Source organism: Hypomesus transpacificus, chromosome 9 (assembly GCF_021917145.1).
Source record: "Hypomesus transpacificus isolate Combined female chromosome 9, fHypTra1, whole genome shotgun sequence".
Taxonomy (NCBI): domain Eukaryota; kingdom Metazoa; phylum Chordata; class Actinopteri; order Osmeriformes; family Osmeridae; genus Hypomesus; species Hypomesus transpacificus.
This window is the reverse complement of record NC_061068.1, coordinates 8,849,663-8,864,148: the sequence shown is the minus strand read 5'-3', so window position 1 is coordinate 8,864,148 and position 14,486 is coordinate 8,849,663. Positions and strand designations below refer to the sequence as shown.

Here is a 14,486-nt window from a genome sequence, read left to right as displayed (position 1 = left end):
CAATTAACTTCACCAAAATAACTGATTCCACCAAGTGAGTTGGTGTTCCAGCTACTGAAAATTCCCCGTACCACTGTGTTGATGTCGAACCGTTCTTCTCCCACCAGATTTGGTCCTAGGCTCTCCTGTTTGTGTGGGAGGCAGTGACATGTGTGTGGGCTCGGCCTTTCAGGGGCCATGTTGAGCACCACTCCTTCGCTTGCTCTGTGGGTGTGAAAATTGATCTTTGTGCCACTGTACGTGTGTGTGTGTGCGCGCCTGCTCTTGGTGTGTCTGTGTGTGTGCATGCTTGTTGCTGTGTGTGTGCGTGCTCATGCTTGTTGCTGTGTGTGTGTGTGCCAGCCCACCCATGTGTCAAGTGCAGGAGATGGCCATATCACCACAGCAGAGTGATCCTCATCCATCTCCCTCAGAGCTGGGAGGGGGCCACTGTCGTACCGCCATGCTCAGTTCCACTCTCTGCTCACCCAGCTACCGTACAGCTAATCCAATTCCATATGTCTGAATTAGCTGTTGATTTATGGTGTATGACTCACCATACGTCCTGCCTTAAGGCTCAGTGTAACTTCTGTCCAGACAAGGTCATTGAGGGGGTTCACCAGGGAGAGCCCCCTCAGGTGTGTCAGAGATTGGTCTGATGTGGTGAGCGTTTGGTTCTGGATGTAGACTGCAGCTCCTGCTGCTCTGCCTGAGTGAGTGTTGAATCCAGCAGCCTCCCTGCTGTGCTCTGAGCCTCAGTGGATGGGGGGGGGGGGGCTCAATTGGCTGCTCTGTGTGTGTGTGTGTGTGTGTGTGCTGGATTGCCTGCTCCATGTGGGAGGATAGAGGTGTGTTTATGTCGACGGTTTGGCCATCCGTGTGTGTGTGTGTGTGTGTGTGTGTGTGTGTGTGTGTGTGTGTGTGTGTGTGTGTGTGTGTGTGTGTGTGTGTGAGGAACTGTCGGGCCTGTAGGCGTTGCCAGATGGCAATGTGATAGAAAACGAGAAAAATAACAAAGACCAGCCATCCATTTCACTCATGTTCAGAAGGACTGAGTTAATGATTAAGCCTGGCTGAGTCAATACGCATAAAGAGCTCTTGGTCTATATTCATGCTATGCACTAACTTAATTTCAACCACAATAATGGGAATGTTTCATCTTATATCTTCCCAGCCCCCTTACAGCTAAACTGCCTGTTATAGCTCTCTGTCCACACACACGCACACACGCACACACACACAATAACCCCCTTTGAGGGAAAACTGGAGATGGAAAGGGTTCCTGTGAGCCGTAAGCTAGATTTGATCAGATGTGTTGTTACTCAAATGTCCTTTTGAGAATATTATTGATACATGTGTCACTTTATCTTTAATGAATTATTCAATTACAAATCAAAAGAATGCATCCCATGCAAGAGTAACTTTCCAGTAGAAAGTCCCAGTTGCGGTTTCTGTTCCTCAGGAGATATCACAGACCGTATTACTTCTGACAATGTTATTTCTGTCTCCTACTTACAATGGTTAACTATATTTGGCTCATGTGTCGACACTAAATCATACATCAGAAGTCAATGGTTCCATAATTGGAATGAAAAGATACAATAAACATTGGCATATTTATTGCAGGGGTCCATGTGTTTCATATGACCTGTAGTACAATGGGGCAAGCATGCTAGAATCACACATCCACACTGTCACCTTCACAAGCAGAAAGTGCATGGTATGTTTTCACACATACTATGCCACTCTAGAATCCCTAGTTATAAATCCATCCCTGGACTATGAGCTAAGAGAGCTAATGAGGTTAGCATCACGCCCTCCGAGGACTCGTTGGGCTGGCTGACTGGGGTGTCTTGGGGGAGGCCCCTGCCCTGGCGAGGCAGGGCTGGTGCAGGACTAGCCGTCACTCAGGAGGAACACAGGGAAGCTGCCCTGAGCCCTTTGAGCACAAACACATGTTCCTCTGTAGCATCACCATCGAGAATTCATACAGCAGCAGGAGTTAGATAGGAGAAGTTAAAAAGGCAACACTACTCACTACTACTCAACACTCACTCATGGATGAATCATCAATGATTTAAAGCAACATTAGCAGGTCTGGTCTGCCTTACTACATGACATCAGGGATTCAGACCTTTTACACTCACTGGAGCCATTTTGTCAGCCAAGCTGAGGTGAAATGAGGATTAAGGATGTACAGTGCTGTCTCTATGCTAGTGAAACCGCTGATGTAAATTTCCACACAGTGATGTTTATCTGGTGATGCATGTGGTTCACTAGGAGCAGAGTGTGATAAGGGGCTTTGAATCCCTTCAGACTGTTAGCTTAGACTATGAACAGTATAGTTGGAACAGCAACCGCTACATATTAGATAAGCCTTTGCGCTTGTCTCTTATCATGGGGAGAGAGAGTTGGAAGCAGAGCGTCAAGAGGGTTGGATAATGTCTGTGTGTGTGACAGACTGGAGGTTTACAGTGCTTGCACCAATGTTGTGTGTGTTAATTAGTTTAATGAGCTTACCCTTTCAAGTTCCGCATGAAAACATTAGTTGTAAATATATGCAAATATATGGTTGTTTTTTGTTGTTCAAACAACATTTTGTATTTTGAAATGTTTGATTTTAACTGCTGTGGTCCTGGCAATTTATAGGTCATGCTTATTTTATAGTAATTTTGTAGCGTGATGCTTCTTTTGACCCAGAATTGTATTTACCATCATCGTGTGAAGGAGAATGAAAAATGTTGAATGTTGAACTATTGTCTACTATATTGATGCTCCTGTGTGTTTGCAACAATGGGATGCAACACTCAAGCATCTTCTCCTCCATGAGAGAGAGTCAGGTCTCACCAGGGTACCTGTACATTTTGACAGCTTTAATGATTCATCCTGGCAGTAAACACAGACGGTGGCAATGGGGAGGGGTTTGAAGGGAGTCGCAAGTAGAGCAGAGGAAATGCTTCCTAAATAATTGATAGGGATGCTCTCTGGTGTAATGACTTAGTTGGTGAAACTCCTCCCCTCCTCATTGCCAAAAGGTAGCTCACCTAGCAACCTCACTGAGCTGCCGTTCCGCGGTCCTACACCTGAGGCAGGGGGCGTCCCTGAGGAAGGCCTGACAGGAAAAACACAGGCAGTGTTTTCTTTTTTCTATGTTGCAGGAAACAGAACTTCAACTACCTTGCTCAGGTAGCAGCGGAAACCATCTGTTCACCTTGGTGGCTTCTACCAAAAAGTCAAATTGGACTAATAGGCCCATTAGATGCTACAGTGTGCATACAATACACAACCCTCAATATCTGTGTGCTAGCAGAGGTAGATGGCAGTCTGAAGGAATGCAAAGAAACTATAAATGTCCCTGCTATGTACTTGAGAACTAGGCTTTCTATTGAGATTGATTTGATAGAATGTTGATGCCACAGAATGACACAAATGTAATCAGTTTACTGCATTAACTATTGTTAAGGGCTATCCATTATAAGGAGGGACTACAATGACTATCAAGGTCTTTGTGTGGAAACGAGGCCAGTGCGAACCCCAAGGTGACTTTGCAGGAGACTCACTAGGAGGGGGTCTACAGTCCCAGTGTCCCACTTTTACACTGCTGGGCTTAAACACCATATTTGACCAAAGGAAGTCTTGAATAACGATTATCTGAATTTGCTTAAAGAGACAAGCAGCCTCTCCTATTGTAATAGTGGCTTGCAATCTGTTTCTGGGGGACGTGAGATACCCACTTATCCCCCAAAAGGCATAAATTGCTGTAAGTGTTTAGGAAAGAGTCACTGTTGAGCTGCCTCTGTTGCCTTGGGTACAGCTGTACAGTAGTAAAAAGTGTGCATCAATGAAGAAACTGTATTCAGTCTGCATTTCTGAACAAATGTCCTTCCAAACACTGTGCCTTTCAGAAATGTTGAGTTTCCCCTTGGGGTGTGTGTGAGTGTGTATGTATTGTGTACCCTACAGCCTCTTCCAGAATATCCTTAATCCATTATGACCTTGCAGCTGAATAAATTGATTTACCCTACTACAATGGTCAAACAAAAAAGGCTCTTCATTAAGATTAACTGAGAAGTGATCAGCTAGGGAAAATAGACAAATCGACTGTACCAGAGAAAACAAACATCCTGTGTGTGCGCCCCTGGTGTATAAGATGAATCTTTGTCTGTGTACAGTAACAATACACACAGGCATGGCGGAAGGGTTTCACGGTGCTGAGTGGCTCGGATCCAACATCTAGTCCTCGTGCAAGGAGGCGTGCAGCCCTGTTCTCGCCATAGCAACTGCTGTTGCTGCAGTCCGTCATCCAGAGAAGAGACTGGAGATGAATAACAGCACTGGGCTTCCAGGGCTCTGGAGCATGGAGGCTTACTCATACTGACACACTTTCTCCCACTGCAATAGCTGTGTGTGAGTGTGTGTGTGTCTTGTTTCACTGTCTGTGTCTTATTCTCACTTGGGCTTTCTCAGTTGACCTCATCTCTCCCCCCCAACCCCCCCCCCCCCCCCCCCCCCCCCCCCCACTTCCTTCTCCTCGATGGCCCTGGCTCATGTGGTAAGTGCCGGGGGCGTGATCCATCTTGTCATGGCCCATATTGGACTGCAGCAGCCACAGTGCTGTAGTGAATAAAGATTCACCCAGTTAACTGGCACACAGGCAGGGAGGAAGGGGCTTGGTGGTTTGTATCTCAGGTTGGAACCACAGGGACTAACCAGGCCACAGTCATTTGTCATTGTGATGGAAGCGATTCTGAATACCTCCTACCCTCCTATCTCCCCCCCCCCCATCTTCCCCTCTCTGTCACCTATCTCTCCAGGCAAGCGGTGTGAGCTGTCATCTCGTTCAGGACGCTGCGCGCCAGGTGTGTGTAAGAATGGAGGCACCTGCGTCAACCTGCTGGTTGGTGGCTTCAAGTGTGAGTGTCCTGCAGGGGGCTACGAGAAGCCCTACTGTGAGATGACCACTCGGAACTTCCCCCCTCAGTCCTTCCTCACCTTTAAGGGGCTGCGCCAGCGCTTCCACTTCACTCTGTCTCTGGCGTAAGTACCGTGCTGCGGGTACCATGTCACCTCTGTCCCCCTCACCTGATCGTGCGACAGTGATTCACGCACTACACTTTCTCTGTTTCGCACTCTCTCTTTCTCTCTCACTCACTCATGTATTCTCTCTTTCAAATGTCCTCTTTTTCTCTCAAGTGTCCACTTCAAACATCTCACAGTTCCATATAACCACCCTCTCAGCCACACACCATCAGAGCCCCATGATTGTCTCCCCTCTCCCACGTCAAAGGCACCCTGGAGTTTCAAAGCTGATCTAATGCAGAGCTTTCCTACTCTGTTCCAAGAGAAGCAACTTCTTGTAGGATTTCACTCCAACACTAATAAGCACACCGGATTCTAAGAATGAGCTGGTTGATTTGTCGAATCAGTTCAGTCACAACTGGGTTTTGAAGAGAACCTGCAGGAAGGTAGAAACAGGGTTGGAGAGCCCAGATGTAAAGGTTGTCTCTAAGTGGGGATCGACTGCTGGAACGAGCGGCCCCACCACCACTACAGCTCCATAAAAGCTCTAGACTGCATGTGTGTGTGCTAAATGCTGTGTGAATACTCAAGAGGAGCTGAATGGTGAAGGATGCCTGAGGATGTGGTGTTACTGGATGGAGTCTTGTGTAAGACTGAACATTAGGCCCAGACCCAGGAGTCTGATCCGATTACTCTGGTTGGTCACTTAGTCCTGGAGCTGACTCCCAGCTCTATTTCCACTCTGTCTCTTGCATCAAGGTGAAGCCGGAGATATGCTGCTGCCTGACTCCTGTGTGAATATGTGTTCATATTCATGTTCATCTACGTGTGTGTGTGTTTTAATCCATCTGCTATTTTCTCAAATTCTCAATCCCCGGGTTGTTCCTTAAGTAATTCATAATGGGCATAGGATTTTATGTCCAGGATCAGAGATTTAATTTGAAGGAATGTTCCTGAGAGACGGAACTTAGGGAATTGCACTGAATTAAGCAGAAGTACTGAAGCCTTTGAAGCACAGCAGGCATGCATGTAGACGAGGCTGATCTGACTGTGATGCTCCTAGCCATGAAAAGGTACACTGTAAAATCATTGGCCGCTTTGTATTTGATACCCACCATAACAACGACATTACCTCTTCATAATATCACAGGGAAATGTGTTCTGCTGTTTTCCTTCACTTTTGTCACTCATGTCACTTGAGACGTGCTTGGCAGAGGTTGAAACTCCCATTAATTGCTTGGAGTGACATCAATACAACTTTGTGAGGTTTTTATGGAAGTGGCCTCGCTTTGAATGTGTCTCAGGTGGCAGTGTTGTTGGATGGAGAAACTACTCTGACCTGTTTGGTAAGAGCCTCAGCCTATATTTCACTCACTACACTTCTCACAGGACTTGGGAAAAGAGGTGTGCAAATGTGTGTGTGTGTGTATTTGTGGTATACATTATACAAGGGTGTGTGTGTGTGTGTGAGTGATAAGTTGGCTGTGGGTGTACAGTTTGAGCCTGGCAGGCAGTGGAGTAAGGTTGACTGACACCTGAGCTAGAATTGATCAGGTTTCTGCCCTGCCAAACGTTGTTCTCATGGGGCAGGAGGACTAGTATGTGGACAGGCTTAAACCCTTTTCATACAACTGAATCACTAAGGCCCTAACGCAGGGACCCAGGTTTGAATTTGTCCTGGGTCATTTCCTGCATGTCTTCCCCTTTCTCTTTCCCTGCTTTCCGGTCTCTCAACTTTTTAGAAAATGAAATGGTAAAAAGCCAAACATCTATCTCATAATAAAATGGGACTGTCTCCATATGTGTGGAGGACTGCACACGTCGTACATGAACAAACATGGCTGTCTTGACACTGCTCCTTCTTCCTAGCAGGCTGGTTGTTATTTTTGCTGATGGCTGCCTAATGTGACATGTAATGATGCCAGTGCAGTCAGAGTTTAGTTCTAGTTGATTACACACACACATACACTCCAGGGGGAATGGAGTGCGGAGCAAGCCTTGATGCTGTAGAAGATAAAGCTCAATTCAGCTAATGATGAACATTCTAGAAAGCAGGCATCATTGAGATATTTATGGTTTGATGCTACTGTTGTGTTTAAAATGCTTTTGTGTTGGTTTCTAATCATCTGGAGGTTGCGTGTGTGTGTTTCTCTTCTTGGTTCAGATCTGAGGTCATGATTATCATTCTCCTCAGTAAGCAGGTCAGCGTTGCTGTGCCCCATGGCTACGCTCCAACTCCGGAATAATAGACACAGCACACACACACACACGCACACACACAGTTACAGACACATACAGTACGCACACACACACACTTCCACAGCATCCCCATGATATTTCAGATTTAGAGTCTCATCCTTGTTTAAAAAGAAAATACTGTCAGTTGCAGTCGTCTGGCACAGTCTCCATGAGAACAGGCTGGGGTTCTGTCTGCCAAGGTCTACATGTGCCAGCGAGTCACACACATTACAACACACACCATCCTTAGACAGATGTTAAGAATTTAACAAATGGAATGAAAGAGGAATGTTTTCTGTGAGGTCTCCTGGGAGACAGATAAATGATGGTCTGGCATCATTATTCTTTGGCATCTGATGCTGTCTACTCTGAGTACAGTATTATTATATAAGACACGTGTTTTTGAACACGTTCATCCAATACATGTTAAATAGGTCTGTTCTATGGTTGGATCTCTAACATATGGTTCACATGTGGTTTTCTGAGCTGTCGTCAGGGCTGGCTCTGGATGTGTTCCGTGGTTCTCTTCAGGTGGAGAGAGGAGAGCATTTGTTACCGTGGCGTCAGGAGAGGGAAAGGTGCAATGGTGTGTTCAGATCAGACGTGTCCAACAGTGTGTTAACGTGACAGTAAACAACATGACAACAACAGAAGACTGACCTCAGGCAACCCACCATGGAGTAGGCTGCTCCCCACAAATATATGCAGCGAGCTAAAAGATAGAAGTGCCGGTTTCTGTTGTGTTGGCATGTTTGATTCTATGTTGTTCTTTGGGAGAACATCAAATGGTTTGTTTTTTTAGAGCTCGGTACATTTCTGTCTTCCGTCGTGTCTCAACAACTATTGTTATGAGCGCTGTAGGAGGTGTCCTATTTTTTATTTTAATGCTGCTCCCTCGTATTTTGTTACCTACGCTGAATATGTAGCCTTGTATATTCTTCCTTTAGTTGTTTTGTAACTGTCCCAGTTTTCTGCTTCTGTCTGAGGCCCTTCTTACCCATGATACCTATCCCTGGTAGGCAGGTTGTGGGTGTGTGCAGCACAGTGCTCCCCATGTCTCAGTCAAGCCTTGTGCTCCAGGTCAACCCTGCTGGCTGCTCAGTGAACAATGTGAAATTGCAGCGCTGTTAAATCTCTCTCTTCCTGTCCTCATTGGTGAATCACAGCGCGCAGCGCATCAGTATGCTGTAGTAGCAATCCAATAGGTTAGGAAAACAAGAGGGGGGAAAAGTGATTTTGTCTTGCATTTATTATCATTCGGTATGTTGTTGTCTGCCTGAACACTGTGTGTTGTATGGTAGATATGAGCTCATATTGGTAGTAATAAATCTTAACGGGGAAATGTAAATGTATGTTTAAGATTGTATTGTAGAAGAATGTCGACCTTGGTACTTGAAAGGCACCAAGCTGTGTGGAGCATGATGCCACTATCAAAGCACTTCATCATTGTCCATCCCATCACAACTCTCTGTAAAAATTATATAGTTATAGCACAGATATCTTTGTTTTTGTGATACGTTTTACAAAATGTAGTCCTTCTGAGCTCCTCTCTTGCTCTCTCTCCTCCAGGTTTGCCACCAAGGAGCCAAATGGCTTGTTACTTTACAATGGCCGCTTCAACGAGAAACACGATTTCATAGCTGTGGAGATCATCAACGAGCAGATCCAGCTGACCTTCTCTGCAGGTAGGAGCTACCAAAGACCATGACAACTGAAAGTGGAAGTCTTGCTCTTGCTGTCACTCATATTCCAACATGCCCGCTATCCAAAACCCCAAACACTGTACCCCAGTAGTGCTGATCCAAGCATTTGAACAACCTTTGACCTTGTGTTGTTCTCCAGGGGAGACCAAGACGACAGTGGCGCCCTACATCCTTGGAGGGATAAGTGATGGACAGTGGCACGTCGTTCAAATCCACTACTACAACAAGGTATGGCGCTACGCTTTTGGTACGGGGGACTTGAAAACCTTGAATCTAGCCCTGCTTTACATCGTTTATTTCAATTGAAACAAGCTTTTTTCATTGACTCTCTGACCTGGACTTTTCCCACCCTTGCCCTTGGCAGTATGGCCTGCTCACTAGAAGCAGGGGCATCTCTTCCTCACAGAGCTGTACTACAGTGTAGTGCTTGACTTGATTTAAATATCAAGGTTTCATATTTCTTATCTGTGGCAAGACACATCTGAATACCAGACATATTTTCTCAACATACTTGGCCTGAAACTGACTAGATTTATAGTTGTTGCTGAGAACATTCTGTTTAGGGGGCTCAAGTGATGGATACGGGTTTATTTATCACACTCAACATCCCAGATGATCACATAGTGGATCGACTCATTCATTGTTTTAATTTAGTGTTGGTGGAATGTTGCCGCTATTTTGCATATTAGGAAAATAGTGAGAAGAGCTAGAGATGTCCTAGATGTGTGGTTTGCTACTCCCTGTCCCAATCACTGCTGTGTCATTTCACAGAATCAGCGTTTATGTAGGAGGTGTGTTGGCGGGGTGCCAGCCAGACATAGGAGGAATGAGGGAGGGAGGATGAAAAGAGTTGTCAGAGTGACAGAGAGACTGGAGGGAATGTTCATAGTATATATCTGTGAAAAGTCAACACTCCAAAAAACATTTTTTCTCTACTTTCCAACTTTGTTGTATTTCCATATCAATCAGCAAAGAATCCATGGGGCTATTCCCCCCCCCCCCCCCCTTCCTTGTCCCCATCCCTTTCAGCAGTTTCCCACCCCTCCCTCCCCCCAGACTAACACACAGGATGTTACATTTTCATCTATTCAGGAAGTCACTTTGCATCAGAAAGCTGTTGCCAGGCAACCACCCCCCAAGTGTGGATATTCTATTCAGTGTCTATGATAACATGGCCATGTCAGATTCCAGCCAGCTCTAAGTAATGGAAGTGGGGGCCGCAACATCTCACAGGCCCAAACTATTTGGTGCCCCTCCAAGAGGGGTATTTGATTCCTATTAATCACTTCGGCACAAAACCCTGAAGCCCAGTGGAACTTTGTATCACTTGTTTTTAGTGTTATACATATTTACAGTGACCTGCATGAAACACCACATCACTGGGGTGTTGCAGGATGCTAACGGTCATCTGCAGTGTTGCAGTAGACGAGACTTACAAATGGATTCCCTCCTAAACCCTCTAAAGCACTCTTACCCAGTGAGCACAATGCATAGCATGAACTCAGGAATATGGAACAAGGCTGGGAGGCCCAGGGCAGTGAAAGACCGGTAATAACCCTAGAGTTCCCACTGCACATGACAGATCCTTCAGAGACTGAGTCAAACTAATCCCATTCAATCAGAATTCTCAGACCCAGCAGCTAGTGGGCTTATTGGTCCAGATCGAGCGAGTCACGGAGGAAGAGAGATAGCTCCTCCTCCTTGAGGTATCCCACAACACCCTTCTCCTCCGCCCTGTCCCCGTTCCTGTCCATGGGGGGTGGGGAGGCCTGAGGTGGGAGGCCATTTTAGATTGAAATGTGCCTTTCAGGGGTGAGGGGGAGTGTGAAGAATGGCAATGACCGCTGCCTTTGTGCCTGGTTCTCCTCCAATGGGACCATGGGGCAGTGAATGATGCGGCCCGGGGGAAGGTGCCCCTCTCTCTGTTCGTGAACGAGGGGAGAAAATCAGGACAGGAGAGGAGCGAAAGGAGGGAAAAGAAAGAATGAGAGAGAAGTATTGACTCGGCCTTTGAGCAGGACACTGCGCTTCAGGCCTAGCTTCTCTGGTTGCCATGGTTTTCTAGGCTCCAGACCCCGATTTTAGCAGACGTTTGCTCCCATGCTCTTACACCCCTGTCATCATGAATCGACAGTGAACTCATACTCCCATGATTCCCTGTCATGCCATTGTAATGAGTGGAGACGGTGTTTAATGTAGTCCTGAGTAAATATGTGCCTTCCAATCAGCTTTGACAGGCCGGGGCTTTGTGTGGCAGGCAGAGCGTCTGACAGACATTAGCACCGAGTCATTATGGGAGAGTCAACAGCCGTGACTGATGGGGGCTGTAGTTCAGCCAGGCAGGGGCCTCTGGGAGCCAGGCCCGATTCTAGGTCTGTGAAAAAGTCTGTGGGTCTGGACCACGGGCTGTTCCAGACCTTTCTACCCTGAGTGGAAGCGTGTTAAAGAGCGTGTCGGATGATTTGGTTGCTGACAATCTGAAACAGACCGTCTCACACTGCATGTTTTGCTTGCTTCTTAGTCGCAACAAATTAGCTCTCCTCTTTTTCATTGGGGCTCAACTGAAATATAAAGACACCTTCACTGGCAATGCGAACACAATTGAAGAATAGGAATCTTCGATGGAATAGAAGCATCTGAGGTCCAACTCGGAGAACTCCACAGTCGCAGGCAAGGATAATTTAATGGCTGTAGTTTCAAAACATTTGACTTGGGTCTGTACAGACAAAGCAAGAGCTGTTTCCCTTTTTTAACTGGCCGTAAATAAAACAATTAGGATGCTGGTATATTTTGGTGAACTGTCCCTTCAACTTGTCGCAGGTGGGGTGTTAAAGCACGGTGGCTCTTCTAGTCAGGACTGTGAAACCATTCATTAGTCCTCTCTCCATAGCTCAGACTACCAGCTGACAGATATCACAAGACACAGACTTGGTGAGCACCAGCAAGGCCTCCATTGGATGGCAGTATTAATAGCTCACACAGATATAATCTAATCGACTCAGTGGGTACAGTTGGAATGAGAAGCATGTGAGGGGGTGGATGTCAAGGATGGCAGCCCAGCTTTGGGGAGATGGGACTTAGTAACACCTACAATACTGCAGCTGGCTCTCAGTCTGCTTGGGGCAAGACCACCCGGATTGTACTCAAACAGTTTGGTTGATCCTGTCATTAAAGGATCAGACACAGTTATGTCATAGCGGCGATAGAGTTGATCCTGTAATCAACAGTCCCAGAAGGTTTACGTAATCGTCAAAACACTTCTTGTTTTTTCTTTCTGGAATAAAACAACCCATGGAGATATGAACAGCTAGCCCATTCTACCCAAGGCATATATCCTTCAGACATAGACACTACTTAGGCGCTCCTGATTGGTCAGGCTCAGACTCCGCCCTCAGGCATGGCTGGTCATCACACCAGCTGGCTTTTTCCTTACGATAGCAGTGGCTACAACCAACAATATAACCTCTGCTTTATATGAGCTCTGTGTGACCCGAGGGAAACGGTCCAGTCTGAAAAGAGGTCATGACCTCTATTGACAGGATCGTTATTCTACCCCCCTCCCTGCCCCACCCACTCTTGTTTCTCCCCCTATTGATTCAGACAATGAGAGGTGCGTTGAGGAGGGCAGTCAGTGTCCTGCAGAGCAGGGCTTTATCTGTGTGTGTGTGGGTGTCAGTGCCTTAGGTTATGTGCCAGCCCCATCCATGAACAGTGGCAGTTTGGATCTAAATAATGAAAGCATATTATATTAAATGTAAAAGAGCTGAAACGGGAGACTGGGATGTGATTCAAAAGCTAGCATTGGTTGTTGATCCTCTATCACCACAAAAACAGCTTCTTATTTGAAGTATTAAACCTTCAGTTCCAACAATTTATTGTTTAATTAGACGCACATGAATTAACACCCCAAAGTAACAATTTTTAGGAGGATGAGCTCAATGACTAAGCAGAAAACCTTTTCTTTCAGTTCTTACATTGGAGCTCAAATTTAAAATGGTAAAAAGCATGACAAGACTGCAAATAGATGCAGAGTTTTATAGGTAGCCATAAAAAATCATCATTTAAAAAATCCCTTCAAGTCCTATTTATAGATGCTAAGCAGACATTAATATCTCCCTCACTGCCTTTTTTCTCCCTTTGTTTCCCTCACAATTTTTCTCTCTCTCTCTCACCCCCCCCCCCACACACACACACACACACACCCACCATCAGTGAACTTCCACATATACCTTTTTCTACTATTCTCTTATATGACTTGTATGAACAATGAGCTTTAACATATTTTTAAAGTCTAGTTTCTTTCTCTAGGCGTGATGGTTACATGAGTCAGAGTTGCCCTTTTCAACTCTGTCAGATGCAAACTCTGTTCTGATGTGTCATTTCCTCACTGTCTCTCTCAATTTATTCTTCCTTAACTTTTCCATTTCTGCCACAAGTCAGCCACAAAGTCTCCATGTTTGTCACTCACAGGGTAATAAATGTCCATCCAAGGTTATTGTATTCACTGTTGTATGAATTTAATCTTAATTATTGACTGAATTTAACATTTCAGAAAATCAAATTTATATTCTTTTGTGGACCCCACCGCTTTTTCACCCTCCAGCCAATCCTGAACCAGGCTGGCCTGCCCCAGGGCCCCTCAGACCAGAAGGTGGTGGTGGTGACCATAGACAACTGTGACACCTCTGTGGCCCTGAGGTTTGGTCATGTGATTGGAAACTACACCTGCTCTGCCCAAGGCAGCCAATCAGGATCCAAGAAGTAAGTACATATGTGAGGCATTTCTGTTAGTGCTGTAGGTAGGCACAATCATTGGCAAAAACATTACCAAAAAGTAGAGGGTCTGGGTTTTTGCAACCCCGACATTTCCGTGCACAGTTTAGACATACAGCATTCATAACATATTCAGCATCAGTTTTCTTTGGGAAAGCATGACCTCTAGTCTTCAGAAATGTTTCCTGTGAAATTCTTAGAACTGATTTTCGCCACCTTCAGCATGACAACTAAACATACTTTGTTTTAGTGAAGGAGTCTTTCATCGGTTCATCTGCTCTCATCTCTGAATAAAAACAAGCTCCAAATCTCTGTGATGAATATTTAATGAAACCGGCACTCGTGTTTAGGATCCCTGTAAAGAAGTGAGCTTAGCAGCAGCTTTTTAACACCCATTGGCTCTTCTGGGTTCCCAGATCTCTGGACCTGACTGGTCCCCTTCTGTTGGGGGGGGTGCCCAAACTCCCAGAGGACTTCCCTGTCCAGAACCGCCAGTTCGTGGGCTGCATGAAGGACCTACGTATAGACAACCGCCATGTCGACATGGCTAGCTTTACTGCTAATAACGGCACTTTGCCAGGTAAGGCACAAATGGGCATATAAGGCTGATTTGTAGCCTTAAAGCTCACTGCTGAATTCTGTACATGTATGCTGCACTTTACTGCTTTTCAGTCACATACTGTGCTCCTATTGGAGTTTAACTAATTATGTTTGAGACAGATGACATCATTTTACCGTGTGTCATGAATAGTTTAGTACCCCAAGCCCAAGTTG

At 45.8% G+C, this 14,486-nt stretch overlaps 1 protein-coding gene across 1 annotated transcript in view; it reads left to right on the top strand.

The window, feature by feature from the left end:
- celsr2 (cadherin, EGF LAG seven-pass G-type receptor 2) overlaps nt 1-14,486 on the top strand; it is a 45,610-nt gene that overhangs the window by 18,993 nt on the left and 12,131 nt on the right. The window contains exons 3-7 of the mRNA XM_047025928.1: nt 4,794-5,016; nt 8,806-8,921; nt 9,079-9,167; nt 13,543-13,700; nt 14,129-14,292. Of these exons, the coding sequence (XP_046881884.1) occupies nt 4,794-5,016; nt 8,806-8,921; nt 9,079-9,167; nt 13,543-13,700; nt 14,129-14,292 (750 nt within the window). The remainder of the gene's footprint in view (nt 1-4,793; nt 5,017-8,805; nt 8,922-9,078; nt 9,168-13,542; nt 13,701-14,128; nt 14,293-14,486) is intronic.